General features: G+C 39.7%; 1 protein-coding gene across 1 annotated transcript in view; it reads left to right on the top strand.

Moving 5' to 3' along the window:
* MYH11 (myosin, heavy chain 11, smooth muscle) overlaps positions 1-20,994 on the top strand; it is a 55,570-nt gene extending 34,576 nt beyond the window's left edge. The window contains 28 exon segments of the mRNA XM_010285388.1: positions 314-382; positions 384-438; positions 1,359-1,552; positions 1,722-1,843; positions 1,955-2,024; positions 2,169-2,329; positions 3,173-3,281; positions 4,177-4,308; positions 4,599-4,805; positions 5,200-5,337; positions 6,008-6,131; positions 6,580-6,751; positions 7,067-7,279; positions 7,427-7,571; positions 7,661-7,867; positions 8,919-9,023; positions 9,126-9,278; positions 9,710-9,958; positions 10,218-10,430; positions 11,126-11,338; positions 12,002-12,163; positions 12,910-13,038; positions 13,591-13,679; positions 13,920-14,043; positions 14,190-14,398; positions 14,960-15,068; positions 15,670-15,842; positions 20,310-20,994. Of these exon segments, the coding sequence (XP_010283690.1) occupies positions 314-382; positions 384-438; positions 1,359-1,552; positions 1,722-1,843; positions 1,955-2,024; positions 2,169-2,329; positions 3,173-3,281; positions 4,177-4,308; positions 4,599-4,805; positions 5,200-5,337; positions 6,008-6,131; positions 6,580-6,751; positions 7,067-7,279; positions 7,427-7,571; positions 7,661-7,867; positions 8,919-9,023; positions 9,126-9,278; positions 9,710-9,958; positions 10,218-10,430; positions 11,126-11,338; positions 12,002-12,163; positions 12,910-13,038; positions 13,591-13,679; positions 13,920-14,043; positions 14,190-14,398; positions 14,960-15,068; positions 15,670-15,842; positions 20,310-20,448 (4,185 nt within the window). The 3' untranslated portion in view covers positions 20,449-20,994.

A 20,994-nucleotide genomic window follows, 5' to 3' on the forward strand; every position in this document is an offset into this window, starting at 1 on the left:
TCACATGAAAAAAAAAAACAACACAACAAAAAACAAACCAGCACCAGGGTTATTAAAATCCAAGTAATTAGGATTCCTTCCTAGCAAGAACATTTTTAAAAGGCAGGGCAGGCGCCCTGCCACGAACATGTCTGCAAAAAGCTTTTCAAAAGCTAGTACATGTAAGAATAAATACCCAACACAGCTCTCAACCACAGAAAGCTTTTCACATTATTATTTGTCTGATTTTGTGTTAATACAGTGCCCTGTGTTCTTAAACACTCCAGATTTTTTTATCAAGAACAGATTTTTGATGTAGCACTGTTTCCTTTAGGTTACCTACAATGCAACTGCCTGGCTAACAAAGAACATGGATCCGCTAAATGACAATGTGACTTCTCTGCTGAAAAAAACTGAACCAGTCTTCAGACAAATTTGTAGCAGACCTTTGGAAAGACGGTATGAATCGCAACTCTAAATCAGTAATGTGGAGAAACATTTATAGGGAGAAACTCCTACTAGAACTTTTTGACAGCTGTTCCTTGCTGGCAGGACACAAGTGTGAAAATTATAAGCATAGAAGAGACTGAACTAAGAAACAAGAATAGTGTGTTCTAAAAACATATTTATGGAATGCATCATTAGATAGTTTTAAGCACTATCAGAAAGTTGCCTTACTTAATAGTATTCAGCCACAGAATAAAAATTACTCATTGCTGAATATGTGATATTGTAGACCTCATTTAATATATGTTATTGTTGGGTTTTATGAATGACTTGCCTTACCCTTCTTCTGGAAGTCCTGCACGGTTCTCTCCAGCGAGGTATAATCTCAGCCAAACTCCATCAGAAGAACGTCTGTATGCATATAAAACACTTTGTTTTTAAAAAGTTTATATGGATCTTTAACACATACTACACTATAAATATTTAATACATGGACATAAATGTGCATACAAACACCAGCAAGGTGGCTCTGAATTATCAAGTAACTGAAGGAGATTATGAGCTAGACTTTGAGAACGACTGTGTAACAGATGAGAGTCAAGAGATGTTGTTCCTGGTTCTGACACCAACCTACCAACTGGATATTCTGCAGAAGGACTGTCCTTTTTAGAGTAAACATAAAATAAAATATATCCTGTGTATTCAGTTGCTCCATTCTGTCACTAGTTAACAAAGATCCTCATTTTCATGTTTGACGGAAGTAGGCTATTTACCGAAAAGGCTCTTCTACTACTTTTGTTAATATGATTCTACTGCATCAAAAATATATTGGTCCTCTTTGGGAAGTTGCAGTTTAACAATGCTAGTGATAGGTGTAATGTGAGGTGAGGACAGTTTACGTAAGCAGTTCCATTCTTTCTTTTATATTTCAGTCGACCGTATAGTTGGGCTGGATCAGATGGCCAAGATGACTGAAAGCTCACTCCCTAGTGCTTCAAAAACCAAGAAAGGCATGTTCCGTACTGTTGGCCAACTCTATAAGGAACAGCTGACCAAACTGATGACCACCTTAAGGAATACAAATCCTAACTTTGTCCGCTGTATCATTCCAAATCATGAAAAAAGGGTAAATTTCAAATGCTCAGTTTTCAGACTTCTGGCACATTTTTCATGTTGAGATGCTCAGTGTACCAGCACATCACAGAGCTGAATGATGTCTTCAAACATAGATATGCAGCCAGTAGCATTTTTGTAAATTTCTGCTGTGCTAAAAATACTTTCTGTTCCCCATTCAGGCTGGCAAACTTGATGCCCATTTAGTGCTGGAGCAGTTGCGCTGCAATGGTGTCTTGGAAGGTATTCGTATCTGCCGGCAGGGATTCCCCAACAGGATTGTCTTCCAGGAGTTCCGTCAGCGGTATGAATCCTTCACTTGGTCCTAACTCTGGGTTTAATAGTGATGTAACACACGTCTGTACAAAATAATCTGATGTGTTTCAACCTCCCTAACATTAACATCTTTTGGCAGATATGAAATTCTTGCTGCAAATGCTATTCCTAAAGGATTCATGGATGGGAAGCAGGCTTGCATACTGATGGTGAGGAAAGCATTTTTGATCCTATTGATAATCAGATCTATACTTCTTATATAAAAGCTGTTGAGAGCAAACAATAATGAGAAGTGATTTTTAATACACCAAACCTCAGCACTGGAGTTAACAAATATCCCTGTTTTTCTCCAGATCAAAGCATTAGAACTTGATCCCAACTTGTACAGAATTGGACAAAGTAAAATCTTCTTCAGAACCGGTGTTCTGGCTCACCTGGAAGAAGAGAGAGACCTGAAGATCACAGACGTTATTATTGCCTTCCAGGCTCAGTGCCGAGGCTACCTAGCAAGAAAGTAAGAATATGTACTAACAGAAAGAATGTCTTCTGCAGCACAGCGTCTACAGTAGCCTTTAGTTCTCTGTTTAACAAACTGAAGATGTTAAGACATTTTATTACCATCTGTTATTTATACTGCATTAGAACTCAACTTGTGTCCAATGAAGGACTTACTTCCTGTCCAGAGAGGCTTATTAGTACAATTACAGGGAAACAATTACATTGTGAGGCTACTTACACCCTCTGTACAGTAAGCTCTCTGACGTAATGACCCATCATGTGTTTGTACAACTGGGAGAAGGAGCATCCTAGCCTATGACTGGAGTCAGTAGCAGCACCACTGGCATTTGTAAAACAAAATAATTTCTTACACAGCTTGGGCATGAAGCACTGATCATCTAGCATGATCTCAGTTAATGTACATCACAAAACTATTAACAATAATGCCCATTTTCTGCACACTACTAAGGCTTTCAAATTGCTGAGCAAAGAAATTTAAATATAATAGGTTTCAAGAATTATGATCAATGCAAGTTTTGAGTACCTGTGTACTCTGGAAAGATGTTCACATCCAGAGCTAGATGTATATCTTGTGGTTTATGCCTACCTAGGGAGTGCAAACAGCCAAAAAAAAAAAAAGATGACACAATAAAGTACCAGAAAGCTATGCAGAGTTATCACCTTTCCTCAAGAAAGCACAGGCACCTGTTTAAGCGACAAAAGAATTTGTACCAGACTTCTCAAACCATGTGGCTAATCAGCAGACTCTCATGCCAGAGTTTCTTTGCTTTATGTGTGTATCTTGCAGACACCTTGTATTCTCAGACTGAACCAATTTGCTTTATGTTTTTAATTGCAGAGCCTTTGCCAAGAGACAGCAACAGCTGACTGCAATGAAGGTTATCCAAAGAAATTGTGCTGCTTACCTGAAACTGAGGAACTGGCAATGGTGGAGACTGTTCACTAAGGTGAGTAACTGCTACCAGTGAATCTCTCCTCAACTTTCCAAAAGAAATGAAATGCACAAGATACCAAGGTATAGCAAGTGAGGCGCACACTTTGTTCCAAAGTCCATTGCAGCTGATGGCAAGAGCCTCATTAGCTTCACAAAATTTTAGGTTAGAGATACTCTGGATAGTTGTATAATGCCATTAACGTTAAAGTTAGTTCTAGCTTGAGAAGAAAACAAACTAGTTAAGCTGAGATTCATAGAAGATTTTGCATGTTTGGGGACTTTTGTTAATTGCCAAAAATGCAATAATTTCACAGGGGTCAATAATGAGAGGACAGAGACTGAATTTTGTGAACATGCAGAGTTATGTATCTACGCAGGGCTCAGTAGCTCAGGAGTTCTGTAACTGGGACACTAAACATCTTCCTGCTAGGCACTCAAGCTAATTAAGTCTATTTTTCTATTGAAAATTCATGTTTTTTTCAAAAACAGCCTTCAGTTTGGGTTCAGAAAACTGTTCTGCTTGCATTGATAGCAACCTCCTTTGCAACCAGAAATAGGCAGTAACACACACCTGTGTTTGCACACTGCCTTTCTATGCAGATGATGTAGCTTTTGTACATTATCAATGCATGAAAACAGGCTTGGAGCCATTCAAAAAGTGACACTATTGGAGGCAGAGGTGCTCACAAGGCTCCAAGAGTTAACGCAGAGATGGCCAAGAACAACACTGCTGAGGCTTGCTGGTTTAAAGATGCTTACATCAATCTTGGCTGGACAGTATTTGTCCACTACCTGAGCAACAACAGACAGTGCTACCATTAGTGCCAGTAAACCTGGCAACTCTAAGTACCATGCTCAGTAACATAAAAACTGATAGGAAACGTCCTTAAAAAACTTTTTATTTTCAGGTGAAACCACTGCTGCAAGTCACCCGCCAAGAGGAAGAAATGCAGGCCAAGGATGAAGAACTACAAAAAACTAAGGAAAGACAACAAAAAGCAGAGAGTGAATTGAAGGAGCTGGAACTGAAACACACACAGGTGATTTACAGCTCTGAACCTCTGAGAAACGCTAGCCGTTCTTTCACCATTACTAGAAGCTATGACAATAAAGGTGTCTTTTCCCTTTGTACTCACGATTGTATTCACAGCGATGGTCCAGACAAAAGTTCTGTGCAGACAAACTCCCAGTTACTGCAGTAGAGGCCTAACATCCACACAAGAACCTGTGGCAGAGCTGCCTGCCTGTACCCTAGGACTATCTAGTAAAAAGACACTGTGGGGCAATTCATAATACAAGTCTTAACTTCCTGTCCATTTTATTTGCGTAGCTTTGTGAAGAGAAGAACCTCCTTCAGGAACAGCTTCAGGCAGAAACTGAACTGTATGCTGAAGCTGAAGAGATGAGAGTCCGTTTAGCTGCTAAGAAACAAGAGCTGGAAGAGATTCTGCATGAGATGGAAGCCAGAATTGAGGAAGAGGAAGAGCGCAGCCAGCAGTTGCAAGCAGAAAAGAAAAAGATGCAACAACAAATGCTGGTAAGGAGGCATAAGTGACAAATACAGACAATAACTTCTATCTCACAGAGGAAAAATGGAGACTGGCAAACCTCAGATCCTATGGAAGTGCTTGCTACGCAGTCCTCTGTAGAATATGTGTCTATGCCACAGAAGTAAGAACAATCAATTGATGCTCTTTCCTCCAGAGTTCTCTTCTTCCCATCTCAATTTTAAATAATCTTTTCTCTAAAAAATTGTTTTAACAAATCTTTCCTTCTAAATCACCAAGCATGACAGATTGTCTAGGTCTTCATAAAAACAAAAGTCTACAACATACCCCACATACAGTGACAAACTTGAAGCATTTCCTACAACTTAAGCAGCATTTTATTTCCAGAATTCACGTTTTGTGCATTTCTTTTTCCCCTCAAAGGACCTTGAGGAACAGCTGGAAGAAGAAGAAGCTGCAAGGCAGAAACTTCAACTTGAAAAAGTAACAGCAGATGGCAAGATAAAGAAAATGGAAGATGATATTCTCATAATGGAAGATCAGAATAACAAGCTAACCAAGGTAAGTGTTGTGGGTTCATTTTCTTACCTTGGGAAAACAGTGCAAGATGAGAGAAAATCTTCTCTTCCACTAGAACAAGAGGAATACTTTTGACTACATAGTCTCATGGGTATACAGATTCACCAGACCATCAGTCCAGCCTCTATCGAACAAGTTTCTCATAATTTTTCCATACTCATTTAAACAACTCAAAATTGTGTAAAACTACTGGGTTTTAGGTCTGTTGTGGTAACATACATGTGGTAATATTTTCAAGCAAAATACCCACAGCAGTCAAGCACAATCAGTGGAAGACGTGTCTTCTTGGCCCCAAAGCAGAGCAAATAATTCTCTTGGTTTTCAACTAATTTCAACCAAACTTCATGATTAAAACTGGAATTAAGCATGTATTCCAGTACTTTTTGAAAGGGGATGCTCATCTGAACTGGGCCCTGTACTTACCAGCCATTAGAATGAGTACAAGATTCTAACAGCAGCAGATTAGAGAATATGGAAGTCGTAGACACCACTCCTCAGCTCCTCTGTAACTGACAAATTGAAATGTATCACTACGATCTCAAGAAATACAGCATAAAAAGACAGTATCTTGGACATTTTTAGTTGGCAGAGTTGCTTCACAATCACCAATGACAGACACTTTTGTTAACAGAAGTATTTTATTTTACTTAAGGAAAGAAAACTCCTTGAGGAACGAATAAGCGATCTAACAACAAATCTTGCAGAAGAAGAAGAAAAAGCCAAAAATCTTACAAAGCTGAAAAACAAACATGAATCTATGATTTCAGAACTCGAAGGTAACATGAACAAAAATGGTTTACATCGGGTTTTTTTGCCTTAGCACACAACAAAAAAACCATAAACAGAATCTGGAGAGAACTTCTAAAAAATTTGTGGGGTGTTTTCCAAATTTCTTATGCTGAAGCCATTTTATGCATAAGAGTCACCAAAACCCCAGGGTGCATAAACCATAGATACCTATTTTTTTTTTAACATACAGAAGAGTAGAGAAAATTGAGAAAAAAAAATAATGCTTGTTCTGGAGAAGGATAAATGAATGATTCTTTGGGGTGGCTAGAAATAAGTGATGGCAGTAAGGTATTGCATGTTGCTTCAGAAACAGTGACTTGTAGTTAAATGTACAGCCTCAGTGGAGGCCAGAACACTTTTTTGCCCAAGTTCAAGATTGGATTAAGGACTCCTTGCACTAACACACTCCCATGACCAATACTGTTACTTTTTCAGTGCGACTGAAGAAAGAAGAGAAGAGCAGACAAGAACTGGAGAAGGTTAAGAGGAAGTTGGAAGGGGAGTCAAGTGATCTACACGAGCAAATCGCAGAGCTCCAGGCACAAATTGCTGAGCTGAAGGCACAACTAGCCAAGAAGGAGGAAGAGCTGCAGGCTGCTCTAGCCAGGTATTCACTCTTGAATCTGCATACAGATTGAAAACCTAGGCTGGAACATACACCTCTCCCATTCCCAGACACTGAGATGCTGCAGCCATGAATCTCATCTCTCAGTTACATCCTTCCTGTGTGTTTCCTCCATTTTCCAAATTTCCTTTTGCAAAAAATAATTATACAGCTACCAGATCCTTTCTGCATCAGTCCCCCCTCTTTCTTTGGGACTTTCTTGCACAGAACCTATTAACCCTTAATCTCTGCATACTGATTTCCTCAAAATGAAATGATTTTTTTTTTTTAATATATAAAATGAAATACTATTTTCAGGATTGAAGATGAAACTAGTCAAAAGAACAATGCCCTCAAGAAGATCCGTGAATTGGAATCTCACATCTCTGATCTCCAGGAAGACTTGGAGTCTGAGAGAGCTGCAAGAAACAAAGCAGAAAAACAGAAGAGAGACCTAGGTGAAGAGCTGGAGGCTCTTAAGACAGAGCTTGAGGATACTTTGGATACCACAGCCACTCAGCAAGAGCTCAGGTATGGAGATGTAGTACATGTGCCAAAAATAAATGTCACCAAGCTCAGTACAATACTGTCTAGTATCTTTGCAGTAGTGCTATTTTCCCAGTGACTGGAACACTCTTTGCTGCTGCTGCTGCTCCATTTATGTGTGTTGCCTTCCAGAGCAAAGCGTGAGCAGGAGGTCACAGTGCTGAAGAGAGCTCTGGAGGAGGAGACTCGAACTCATGAAGCCCAGGTCCAGGAGATGAGGCAAAAGCACACTCAAGCTGTGGAAGAGCTATCAGAACAGCTGGAACAATTTAAACGGGTAAACAGAAATCCGTCTTATTGAAAACTAGCCATTAGATAACATGGCTTCCTTTTATAGATCATCTTTCTTCACTTCATGCTTGGCAGGCTAAAGCAAACTTGGATAAGACCAAACAGACACTGGAGAAAGACAACGCTGATCTGGCTAATGAAGTCAGGAGCCTGAATCAGGCCAAACAAGATGTGGAGCACAAAAAGAAGAAGCTGGAAGTACAGCTGCAGGAGTTACAGTCCAAATACACTGATGGAGAGCGTGTTCGGACAGAACTCAATGAAAAAGTTCATAAGTTACAGGTAGGAAGGAGTTTGACCTTTTGCTGTGACACCTTGGGCTTGAGAAGACCAGTTTGTACTGTTCTGTGAGGCTACATCTGGAAGAATCCTGACCCTGTTGACTTCAGCCGAAAGGCTAATTTTTTTTGTCATCTGTAGGATTCCTACCTTGAACTCCTATCTCAATTATCACACAATTAAATAATTACCACCCTCTGTCTCATGGAAGTGAAGCTTTTAGTCTCACCATCCATCTGTACATGCTGCAGTCTGTAATGCCACCACTGGTTCAGTGACTGTGCTGCATGTTTTAAAATTTCTTTCTGTTCATTCATTTTTGGGTGGTGGGGAGCACTGATAGGAATGTGGCTTCTGGAAAAGGATTACACAGCTATTAAATACATAACATGTGCTCATAAAAAGTGACAACGAAAGGAGAACGCTCATTTATCTATGATTTAATGTCTAATAAGAAATAATTAAAGATAATTTAAAATGTTTCTTTGGTAGATGTTCAATGTCCAGCAATACTAATCAAGCTTATTGTTACAACTTTGTTCATAGCAGCAGTAAGCTTTTCTTTATTATTTTAAGTTAGGGGATAAATAAGAAAATATAATCAAAATGCATCAACTTCTGTCAAACTTGGGAAGAGGAAGGAAAATCCACAAAAATCCCCATTCCCCTTTGCAATTCATTAAAAGGAACAGAGTGGTATTGCCGTATGAATATGACTAAGTTGTGGTATATAGTAATAAAACACTAAGATAAACTACACAAAAATGGCATTAAATCTTGGGGGTCTTAATACACAGGTCACAAAGATGACACGTGGACACTGCAGAGTTTGTGTGTAGGATGTAGTTCCATAGGACTTAAGTCCCACATATTGTCCAGAAAAATTATGGCAAAATTATGAATTCCAGTTAAGCTAGAAACACTGTTGGTGCTTGAGGTGACCCAGAAGCATAGGAGCAGATTCAAATCCTGTTCAAAGTTAAGATTTCAATCTAGAGGAAGATTTTCAAGTTGTGCAAAATAACTGAGGTTTATTCACTGTGGTGTCTCATAGGTTGAGGTTGAAAATGTTACTGGTTTGCTCAATGAAGCAGAAAGCAAGACAATCAAATTGACCAAAGATGTTGCAACCTTAGGATCTCAGCTACAAGACACACAGGTAAACTTGCATCCAGTAACAGCTCACCTAGAATATTTATGAAATGCACTATTAAAAGACCTAAACTAATGACTGTATTGCCAATTGATGTGGTGACTGTAGGAGCTGCTTCAGGAAGAAACGCGGCAGAAGCTAAATGTGTCTACCAAGCTTCGTCAGCTGGAGGATGAAAAGAACAGCTTGCAAGAGCAGTTGGATGAAGAAGTAGAAGCAAAACAAAATCTGGAGAGACATATTTCAACACTGACAGTACAGGTATCAGTGCCATAGCTAAACAACTAGCTTGATCACTGAGAGTTTTGTCAGTAATTTCAGGGGTTTCAGATCTGTAGAACTAGCCTGGTGCAGCACATGGACCTTCAGGGAACTAGTGCTGTTAGCCCAGATGGCTTCAGTGAAGCTCCACAATGGAGCCAGCAGTCTCCCTCTTCTTTAAAGTGCAATCTCTAGGACAGGTACAAATGCAAGATAGCTCCCAAGATAGTCTTGCACACTAGGCCTGTATGTGCATACTAGGTCTATAGTCTGCCTCATTTTATGAAGTCTGGGTGATGGGTAACTGGTCACTAGCTTCACATGCGTCAAATTAGGTAAGAGTTCTGGGTCTTGGTTGTCTCCTGGCCATCTTCTCTGCCAAGCTTTGTTGTCACTGCTATAAAGATTTGTCCTCTGAATTAAAATTTCAGCTCTCTGACTCTAAGAAGAAGCTACAGGAATATGCCAGCACAATAGAAACCATGGAAGAAGGCAAAAAGAAACTTCAGAAGGAAATTGAGTGTCTCACACAACAGTTTGAGGAAAAGGCTGCTTCTTATGACAAACTGGAAAAAACAAAGAACAGACTCCAGCAGGAGCTGGATGACCTGGTGGTGGACTTAGACAACCAGCGTCAGCTGGTCTCCAACCTGGAGAAGAAACAGAAGAAGTTTGATCAGGTATGGATTTAAGTTCCTGCCTTGCTGTGTTATCACCTAACTTCTCTGGAACTCACAGAGACTCCACTGGGTTAGTGAAAGATAAAGCAGGAACAAAAAATAAACTCAAATTTAATTATATATACATTGGTTAATTTTGTGTTTATATACCTTTATCAAAAAGCAGAGATTTTTCTCTGTCATTAACAGCTGACAGGACAGTTGCAATACAAAAACCCTATTACTAGTGACTTCTTGTATTAACACTACCTTTTTACAGATGCTAGCTGAAGAGAAAAACATCTCTTCAAAATATGCAGATGAAAGGGACAGAGCAGAAGCTGAAGCTAGAGAAAAAGAAACAAAGGCTTTGTCATTGGCCCGAGCACTTGAAGAGGCTTTGGAAGCCAAAGAAGAACTGGAGAGAACAAACAAAATGTTGAAAGCTGAAATGGAAGACCTCGTTAGCTCCAAAGATGATGTTGGCAAAAATGTAAGTTTGGGGCTTAGAACAATTTCCACAATAATAACTTAAAATAGCAGCTAACAAACCGATCATTGTTTTCAGTGTGGGAAATTCTCTGTAGAACACAAATCCATTCAGCAAAATCAGATATTTCCTATAGAATTCAAAGGCTATTCCATTTGGGCCCAAACTTTCAAGAGACTTGGCAAAGTAACTGTAAGCCATTTTTATTTTTAACATGACATCAAGCATGAAGATTATTGATTTCTAAGACTGAAAAAACATTAAAGAAATTCTAAAGAATTTTAGTTTACTAAGCAGCTTTGAAGCTGTAAACTCCACAAATCTTATTTTATTAGTTATATTTGATATTGCCACCAGCCTAACTTTTACTTCTATATCTGCAGCACATGTCCACTGATGCATTGCCAATCACTTCTTTTATTACAGTGATATGACAATATGACACCTAATACTAAATAAATTCAATTATGATACTTGACTAGATTAAAAATGAAAGTTTGGGATAAAGAGAATCTCAGGTTAAAGACAGATTTTCAGCTGTATAAAAAATGCTAATTAACCATTTCCAGTGCAAATTAGTTCATTCATTGTCCACAGCTGGTATTTTCAAATGTGGCCTATACTGCAGGTAGACTGTGTTTAACTAGAATTCTTTTTATTTCTTATAATGAGTCTATTAAATTCTCATTGCTTGAAAGGTCCACGAATTGGAGAAATCTAAACGGACCCTTGAACAGCAAGTAGAAGAGATGAAGACACAATTAGAAGAGCTAGAGGATGAGCTACAGGCTGCTGAAGATGCCAAACTCAGGTTGGAGGTTAACATGCAGGCCCTGAAAGGCCAGTTTGAGAGAGATTTACAAGCCAGAGATGAACAGAATGAGGAGAAGAGAAGACAACTCCTTAAACAGGTACCATTTCCTATTATTGCCTTTGTAAATATCTAACCAAGCCAGCTGAAATTCCCCAGCCTCATACCATTGTTTAAAGCACCTTACTAGAGTGAGGAGAAAACATTATATTGCCTTGCGCTTGGCAAATAACATTTTTTAAAAAGCAGTTTATTGTACTGAAAAGGCACAAAACTGCATAACAGGTTTTTTCCCTGTTTCAGCAATTTAACACTACAACCAATATAGTATAAAACACATGAATTGTTATTTCTGACACAGTCAGAAGAACCTTCCCTACATTCTCAGTGCAAGTGCAAAAAGACAGCTTCTATCTGCCTTCCCAAGGTACAATGAATGGATACAAAAGCATTGGAAATTAAAACAGACAGGAAATTAAAACAGGCTACTAGCCTATTTGTCTCGTAGTGTTGCGACAGCAAGGACAACTGCTGTAGTCATCATCTTGCAATATACATATCTCTGTGAATATGAAGCTCAAATTGCTGACTTCTTTCAAGGCTCTTCATTTTTTGGACAAAATGGAAATCTATTTTAACTGCCAAGGATATCAAAACTAATAGAGATATAGGGGGCTGCATACATTATTCAGACATAAACAGAGTGTTTAATAAGAGTGTTCAAGGACTTTCCTAAACTTAAGTTGTTTTCTTTAATGATCAGCTCCATGAATATGAAACGGAACTGGAAGATGAGCGGAAGCAACGTGCCCTGGCAGCTGCAGCCAAAAAGAAGCTGGAGATTGATGTTAAAGATCTAGAAAGCCAAGCTGACTCTGCTAATAAAGCTCGGGAAGAAGCCATCAAACAACTTCGCAAGTTACAGGTATGTAATCCCACAAATACAGTTTTTCCCAGTTGCTGTCTTTTGTACAGCCACAATATGAAAGTTAGGCAACATCTGTGAACTTGATGCCTACTACAGACGATTGGTTAGAGGGGGAGTTTTAACCAGGCTCCCAGATTCAATTTGTCTGTACTGTAATACTCAGTTTGAATGACAGTGGAAAATCTCACATGGCATATGATAAAAATCTTAAATTTCATCATTGCAGAAAGCTTCCAAAGTTCTCTAGCCAACACTCATCTACTAGTGACTTACCCACATGAAGGAAAACATAGATTCCCACATACAGAAAGGGCTACAGGATAAAATCTGTTACAGGGCTTCAATCCTGGTTCTAACACTTGACTCAAAAGCATAAAAGACTGTTCAGAAATCATGTTGTCTCCAAGTTAGCATTCTCCTGTTTATACTGTAAGTCTCCATTATCAACTGTTCTGTTATATGCTGACAGCTGAAGAACAAAAAGGGATGTATCATAAAGATTAAGACTGCACATGTACTCGTGTATTCAGAGGAAATATGGACAACAGGCATTACAAAAGCCACAGCGTGCACATGGAAGCATTGCGCGTCTTGGAGTAGTGTTTCAGACCTTTCCAACATGTGCTATTAAGCAGGCATTATGATTATGTAAATGTATGTGTGTTCTATTCTGTTCAAATTTCTTTCTGCTGAAATTTGTAATAAAGCCAGACAAAAATAAATCTGTTATTCTTTTCAACAAGGCTCAGATGAAGGACTACCAACGAGAGCTGGATGATGCACGGGCTGCCAGAGAAGAAATATTTGCTACAGCCAGAGAAAATGAGAAGAAAGCAAAGGGCCTGGAAGCAGAGCTCATCCAGCTTCAAGAGGTAAAGTAGGAAACTTAGCGCAGTATGAAGCAGACTACACATGACCTTCAGTAGCAAAACAGAACTGCAGTGAAATAATACAATCACTGTTGGGGATGGAAAGCTGTAAGCAGCACTTGTTACAAGTTCCACATGCTCCATGCACTCAACTAAAGTTGTTGGATCTACATCTGTGCATAGGCAGATTAAGCAGAAAAAAGTCACCTTGGCACATTTCACCAGTCTTAAAGGGAAATGAACTGTATGTTCCAAAACACATTGCTTTCTATAGCTATAAATTCCTGAAGTCTCATTAGCGCTGTTATTCCTCCACTCATTAAATGGCAATCTTGTGACTAAAACCAATAAAACAAGAAACAGCTGACAGGCTGAACGAAGTATATTTCATTGTACTTCCCTAGGATTTATGATGTGACATGCATTTATTCCATTAACAAGACAATCCACCTTATACCAGTTTTAGAAAGTTTACAGTCCCGTGTATCATGCTGTAACTGTTTGACCGTTCACTTGCTCATTTTTTTACTATGCTGCCTTTTCCTTTTCTCCTAGGATCTGGCTGCTGCAGAGAGAGCCCGCAAACAAGCGGATCTGGAGAAAGAAGAGATGGCAGAGGAACTTGCAAGTGCTACTTCTGCAAGGTAGGGATAGACTGGATTACTCACAAGGCTGTAAATATGCTGCTGAAAGTTGTGTGGCTGCCAAGAAGTTATGTTCCTCTCTCAACAGCCATCTGGTCTTGACAACACAACCTGCACACACATGACTAGTTTCATTGAAATATCTAGTTCTCTTTTATAAATTATTGGCAGTTTATAAGTTTCAGACACATTCAGCTGGTCAGGGCCGTAACTACACACTTATTAATTTTAAACTTACAGGACAAGCCTTCAGGACGAGAAACGGCGCCTGGAGGCACGAATTGCCCAACTAGAGGAAGAGCTAGAAGAGGAACAAAGCAACATAGAGGCAATGGGTGATCGCATGAGGAAAGCGGTACAGCAGGTAGAGCTCATTGCAGCACGTGTCACTTTCTGTTTGTATTCCAGCAAAGCTATTTGTGGTTATGAATAAATATTTGGAGAATTTCCACCCCTCATTTCTCTGAAAGCATGCAACACTTTGGACAGCATCCATTCTCACCCTTGCAGGCAGAGCAGCTGAACAATGAGCTGGCAACAGAACGCTCAGCTGCACAGAAGAACGAAAATGCTCGGCAGCAACTGGAGAGGCAGAACAAAGAGCTGAAGAGTAAGCTGCAGGAGATGGAAGGAGCTGTGAAGTCCAAATTCAAAGCTACAATTGCTGCTCTGGAGGCCAAAATTGCTTCTCTTGAAGAGCAATTGGAACAGGAAGCCAGGTACTAAACTCCCAGAGGGCACAGCTATCCATTTATTGTTCCAGTTAATGAGACGAAGTAAAGAAAGGTGCACAGGATTTGTGTCATCAGGCCCTCAGTGCCATTAAGTCTTGGTAAGGTCTCTCCCTCACTTAGACATTTCTTAGACATATGGCCAGTAACTGGAGTTGTTACAGGTTCTGATTGAGAACCATTTTATTGCTGAAAAGTTCTACTGGTACCAAAGGCATGGATCTGCTCCCCTACATTTTAGAGTAACTGCCCTATGACCCTGACAGGTTAACTGCCATAATAGATTGTGCCATTTGTAGAATTATTTCTTGAGAAAAATCACCTTGCGTTTTAGAACGGATCTCCTGGACATCACCTCTAGCATACAGCAAAGACACATATTTGTTCTGATCTTAAGAACATAACCTTTAAGTTTTGCTTAGAATGAATCTGTTAAACTCAGTAAGGCCTTTAACATACGGGTCCTTGGTGCCAGTTCCATGAGTAACATGCCTGAGGCTGGTGAACACTACAGATCTTTCACATCACCAAATGTTGCACTATTTGCAGAGAGAAGCAGGCTGCAGCCAAGACATTGCGCCAGAAGGACAAGAAGCTGAAGGATGCATTGCTGCAGGTGGAGGATGAGAGAAAGCAAGCAGAGCAGTACAAAGAGCAGGTATCAGACTGTCATGAGGGTCTTAGTCTAGGGCAAAGGGTTTTCAGGTTTTTCCCTTTGAAAGGAAGATTCCATGTTCTGCCTCAAAGAAATATCCCTCTAGGAAGCAGACTGTCTGCTTGGATTCTATGCTGGGAGAGCTATACGGCCCTTTGCTGCAAGATGGGACAATATAATTCTTCTTCCATGCCACGTCAAGTGCCAAAGCACTAGTCCTTGTCAATCAGCCAGCTGCAACAATCTGACTGCACAGTGATACACAGGAATGTACACAACATCCTTATTGGTATATGAATGGACATGATGAACATATTTGTTTTGAAATTTTAGCTTTACCTAATGCACACCAACCTGTAAGCCAGAAAAGCAGAGGTAGGACTGTGCAGCAAAAGAAACTAGGTAGTGTCTGAATACAGTATCTATCAGCAAAATGAACTCCCATGAAGCAGTTATTTTTATACTTTTTAGATTTTAAGCTTGTACCTTTGATTCAGGCCGTGTTTCAGTGAAACTCACAAGAAAAGTATGAAATCAAAATGAGGAATGTAAAGCTTTTAGATCTGTTTTGAATTAAAGCATTAACTCTTACATTTCCGTTTAGGCTGAGAAGGGCAGCACACGACTCAAGCAACTGAAAAGGCAGCTGGAGGAGGCTGAGGAAGAGTCTCAGCGTATCAATGCAAACCGCAGGAAGCTGCAGAGAGAGCTGGATGAAGCTACTGAGAGTAACGAAGCCCTGGGCCGTGAGGTTGCGGCACTAAAGAGCAAGCTCAGGTAGAGTGCCTTTGTTTGGGATAGCCATTCCCATTCATTGACAGCCTTGACATTTAGAACTAAGCTAGAGAAGTGAAAAAAATATCCGTTCAAGTAAAGAACAGACATTGATAATGCTGCAAAGTTACTCACTCCTTGTAATAGCTTGGCAGATACAACAAAAGGCCAAAGTCAGAAGGTGAACTGCACTTCACAGACTGCAGCAGTCTCAGGATTTCAGCTGTGAGATGAACAACTGTGATAACATGGCACAGGCCTTACTCTTTTTCTAATAAAAACTCCTGTTGGCTTAAATAGGAACAGAATCAGGCTTGGTTGCTTTTGAAAACACCCCTTGTGTAATGGCTGTATCTATTTGTACAGAAGCAGTCACAAAAGGGTGGAAATGCTTGTGCTTTTCACGTTCACATATGCACAACTTGCACACAATAACCGTAAATAGTCTTAAACAACATGACAGGTGGCAAAAAGCAAAGCACATTATATGACTCTTATCCAAAGGTCTCTTCAGACTCCACCACAAAGGTATTCAGTGTCATCAAACCAAGATCAAAATGTCCCTTTGTATTTTCTTGTTAAAACTGACTGGAAAAAAAATAAACCTGTGATCAGTCAGCTACATACCCAAGTTCTCCTGCACCCACTGAAATAAAAAGGCTGACTTGAATTATAAAGAAATTGTTCTATCTGCATCATCACACCATAAAATTTTGCTTTCTACCTAACACCAACAGTATTTCAGATAAAAGTAAAGCACCTGCCTAGTTGTGTTCTTGAAGCAGTTTGCCAGTGTGTTTACTAGTAACATGCATAAATCTTCAGATCTGGATTTACTTCAAAGTAAAGAGTTAGGGATACAATAGCCTTTTCCATTAGCACCATCTTGGGTGGTGCATGCTCTTGGCTGCTTTACAAAGGAGTGGCTGTGACCAGCCCTTTTTACACAGAATAGCATAAGGCTCATTTTTGTTTTATCTAAATGTAACGTAATTGGCTGTAATGTACTTTGTTTAATTATTTAAAAGTAATCTACCTACCTCTGATCATGACCATGTGCTTAGTATAACTGCCCGGGACTCTCTATCTCTGTTTCAGAGGGACACAGGAACCTTCGCATGACTAAGCAGGTACCATGCCTTCAACTTTGCAGCTAGCTTGTGTTGCACAAATTTCCATTTTCTTTGGCCCAAGTAAAAATTATGTGAGGTTTCTGCAAACTGTGAAGGCTTGGATATCTTGGCATTAATCTGTTTTATCAAAAGAGACAAATATTACAATAATCTAGCTACCATCAGCTGTTCATCAGTGATACAGCTTTCCTACAAGTAGGTTATGTACTGATATAGACTTACCAATGTTGCATTCTCACAAGCTCTACCAACTGAGTACCTAATAAAGTATTTTGACTTTTTCTGCATGAAAATTGTCTTTTTGTGCACAGCCACAAAGATTAATTTTTTTCAAATCAAATACACCATTGATTAATAAAATTGATTAAAAGGACTAATGAATATGAAGTGCCACAGCATGTCATTAGAATTTCACAGTATTTCTTATGCATATTATAACGCTGACTCTAAGGTAAGAACCCATGTAACTCACCTGATATTTGGGAAGATCTTACTTGCATGTGATTTATCACACTTACACCACACAATCACAGACAAAAGGTAAAGTCTTGCCTTTCATTACATAGTACTCTGTGCCTGTATTGCTTACAAACAGCTATTACTTAGGTTTTTAGAGGCATTTTGGAGACGTTATATTGCTTGTCTACTGTTATTCAAATGTAAAGCATGAACACAAATTAATACTGACATCACAACCTAGCACAACATTATATTATACTTTATCACATTCTCTGGAGCCAGGAATAATACCTGCTGTTGCAAAAATTGAAGAGCTACTGCCTTGTAATATTTGTATATCTTCTATTTTACATATGCTGGATTTCGCTGTGAATACACAAATATTTAAAGATGATGTCTTGTCCTTGCATGTGCCTTTTAGTCAGCTTAATATTTCCAGTCAGACTGTTATTCAAGCAGTACTCCAGTAGCACTTATTCAAAGGTAGATTATATACAGAGATGCTAAGCAAACACTAATGCTTAAGGCTTGGCTCAACTATACACATTATTCTGAAGGTACTAAAGCGAATGACCACATGAATATTATCAGACCTATAAACCTGTTTAAGAGGGACAGATATAAAAAAAGTGGTTATCCAGAGGGCCAATACCAGTTTAAGAAGTACTAAGTTTATGCATACTGCAGCAGTATATGTTAATAACATTAGTGTGTGATAGGGAGTTCACTTCTGTGTAGCCAAAACTGTAGTGCACAATTTGGTTAGACTCTTGCTGTTACTCATGTCCTACATTCTCTTACAGCACCTCAGTGAATTCCTACAGCATAAAGAGTTATCTTAGAAATGACTTGTGAGCAATTGAATCCAGATAGCAGGAGTCTAAGGGGGTAAAGAGCTCTTCCTTTATTGACAAGGACTAATGAATTTACTGACCTAATTAGAACTTTCTTGTTAAGCACTAGTAACAAATATCTGCTATCATAAAATAGCAGACACTGCTGTTAGACTCTGTCAAGCACATGCCAAGGTAGAAATGACATACCTTTGTTTTCAATATATGCCATCAGCACCAGAACAACTGAGGTTAACTAACAGCAGATCTTAAATGAAGCTTTATCCAGCTAATTGCTTGCTCACACTGAAGTTTAAGGGCAGAATCATGGAAAACAGACTACATGTCACATTTCCACCTTGGAAACACAGATTTGTGCCTCTGCAATAAGTTAGTCCAGCCACTGTTCCTATCTGCTCCCCTTGTATGGAAGCAAGTCCAGAGGAGGGCCACAAAGATGATCAGAGGGCTAGAGCACCTCTCCTATGAAGACAGGCTGAGAGAGTTGAGGTTGTTCAGCCTGGAGAAGAGGAGGCTCCAGGGAGACCTTATAGCAGTCTTCCAATACATAAAAGGGGCCTACAAGAAAGCTAGAGATGGACTTTTTACAAGGGCATGTAGCAACAGGACAAAAGATAATGGCTTTAAACTGAAAGAGGGTAGATTTAGACTAGATATAAAGAAGAAATTCTTCACTATGAGGGTGGTGAGGCACTGGGATAGGCTGCCCAGAGAGGGGGTAGATGCCCCATCCCTGGAAGTGTTCAAGGCCAGGCTGGATGGGGCTCTGAGCAACCACATCTAGTGGAAGGTGTACCTGCCCATGCCAGGGCGGTTGGAACAAGATGATCCCTTCCAACCCAAACCATTCTATGATTCTATAAAGATTGAATTTGGACTTAAACAGCTGCTTCAGAAAGGACAACACTGGCTTAGTCTTTTGCAAGGACAAGACAAGCCTTTAAATATTTATGCATGATTTCTGTACCCAAAAGTGCATAGTTGGATGTACTCAATACCAAATTAGTAATTTGGGCACAACATTCAGTGATCACAAATTTATTTTATTGCTGATGTCTGTGGTCTCAAGCCTTTACAAAGGTTTGCTTAACGAAGGGCAAGTGAGAGGCCATGTTACAAAACTTCAGCGTTTTGTAGCACAGTAGCAATGGAGGCCAAGAAGAAACAAACCCATCTTCTATCTCACTTGCTTACACCTCCCCAAAAAATTAACCTTGAGGATCAAAGTGTCCCTGCCTTGGGTGTGTCTATGAAATATACGGGTATGGGAGGGAGATGGGAGAGGAAAAGCAGTTAAGATGGAAAAAAGCATTTTCTGTAAGCTCTTCTGCAAGGCACTTGCACTGCTATGTCAGCACCCGAGTTACAACACAGTTGCAAAGCAGCAATTGTTTCCTCTCTCCATTGGGAAAGACATTGGAGCTACTCAAAACCCAGGATGCCATACATGTCAAAGCACCTGTGGTGCTCTGACCAACATAGCCTTTGCAGAGAGGGACTGTGGGCTCAAAAGTGCCTGCTGACATCCACAGCAATGCTCCAGTCCCAGGTCTCATGGACTTTCAGTAATTTATTCAGACTGGAGGTCAGAAATTCAGCACAGGCTCCCCCCCCGCCACCCTTGCTCTTCTAAAGGGACAGGAAGGACACTCCCCTGCTGTTCTGCATACAAGCAATCCCCTTTCCCATTCCTTCCAAGCACAACCAGTTGCAGTCCCCATAGGGGAAAACACTGAAGAGTAGGGTGGGGGTTGAGGCAGATGAGACTATTTACATGAGGACTTTAAGTACAAGAACAGGAATCCCATCACAGTTCTGAGCAACTGGGAGTCTCAATCTGTCCACAAATCACTCTTACATGCTACAGAACAGAAAGCTGTATTAGAGGCCCACAGCTCTTGGCTGTTCTGCATTTAAAAACATCAGCCCCACAGGTACTGTTACAAAACTGTATGCTTATTTGTAAGGACTGCAAGTGAGCTAACACCTGGGGGTTTTTAATTTTTATTTTTATTTTACTGCAGGAGGGGAAATGAGCCAGCATCTTTTGCCCCACCCCGTAGATCTGGAGGCAGAAGAATAATTGAGAATGCAACAGAAGGAGGTGATGAAGAAATGGATGCAAGAGATGGAGATTTCAATGGAACAAAAGCCAGTGAATAAACACGCTTAAAAAATTGCACTGCAGCAAGAGGAGGAAGAATGATATTTAGCACTGTATAAGTCTACTCTTAGTGTCAAGGTCACATACACCCACTCCTCTGACAATGATAAAAGCACAACTGCTTTGTCTCCAATGTATAGATTGATGCTAAAAGTACTCCAAAACTTATTTTACCATGAAATATATTTGAAAAGGTGGGGGTTGTTAACACTCAGAGTAATTAACTTTGAGAATCTTCCAGAAAGTGAGTTCTAGTAGCTCAGGCTATTTAAATCCCAGTGAACTATAGTTTACACAGGATTTGAGAGACTGTTGCAGGAAAAAAGGCATTGGTCAGTTAATCTTATCTTAAACTTTCATTTTGTCTTGAGTATTCAATTAATATAGGGTTTTTTCCTGGTTACTACACCCCGATGCACCATTCACAAGGTGGAAGTGCCTTTTTAATCACTTACTGTGATATCATTTGTTCAAATTAAGTCAGCTGTTACAGTTTTATATGCACCATGGATGTGCTTACACACTAATAAAAGGCTATAAAAACT

Source organism: Phaethon lepturus, unplaced genomic scaffold, assembly GCF_000687285.1.
Source record: "Phaethon lepturus isolate BGI_N335 unplaced genomic scaffold, ASM68728v1 scaffold11444, whole genome shotgun sequence".
Taxonomy (NCBI): domain Eukaryota; kingdom Metazoa; phylum Chordata; class Aves; order Phaethontiformes; family Phaethontidae; genus Phaethon; species Phaethon lepturus.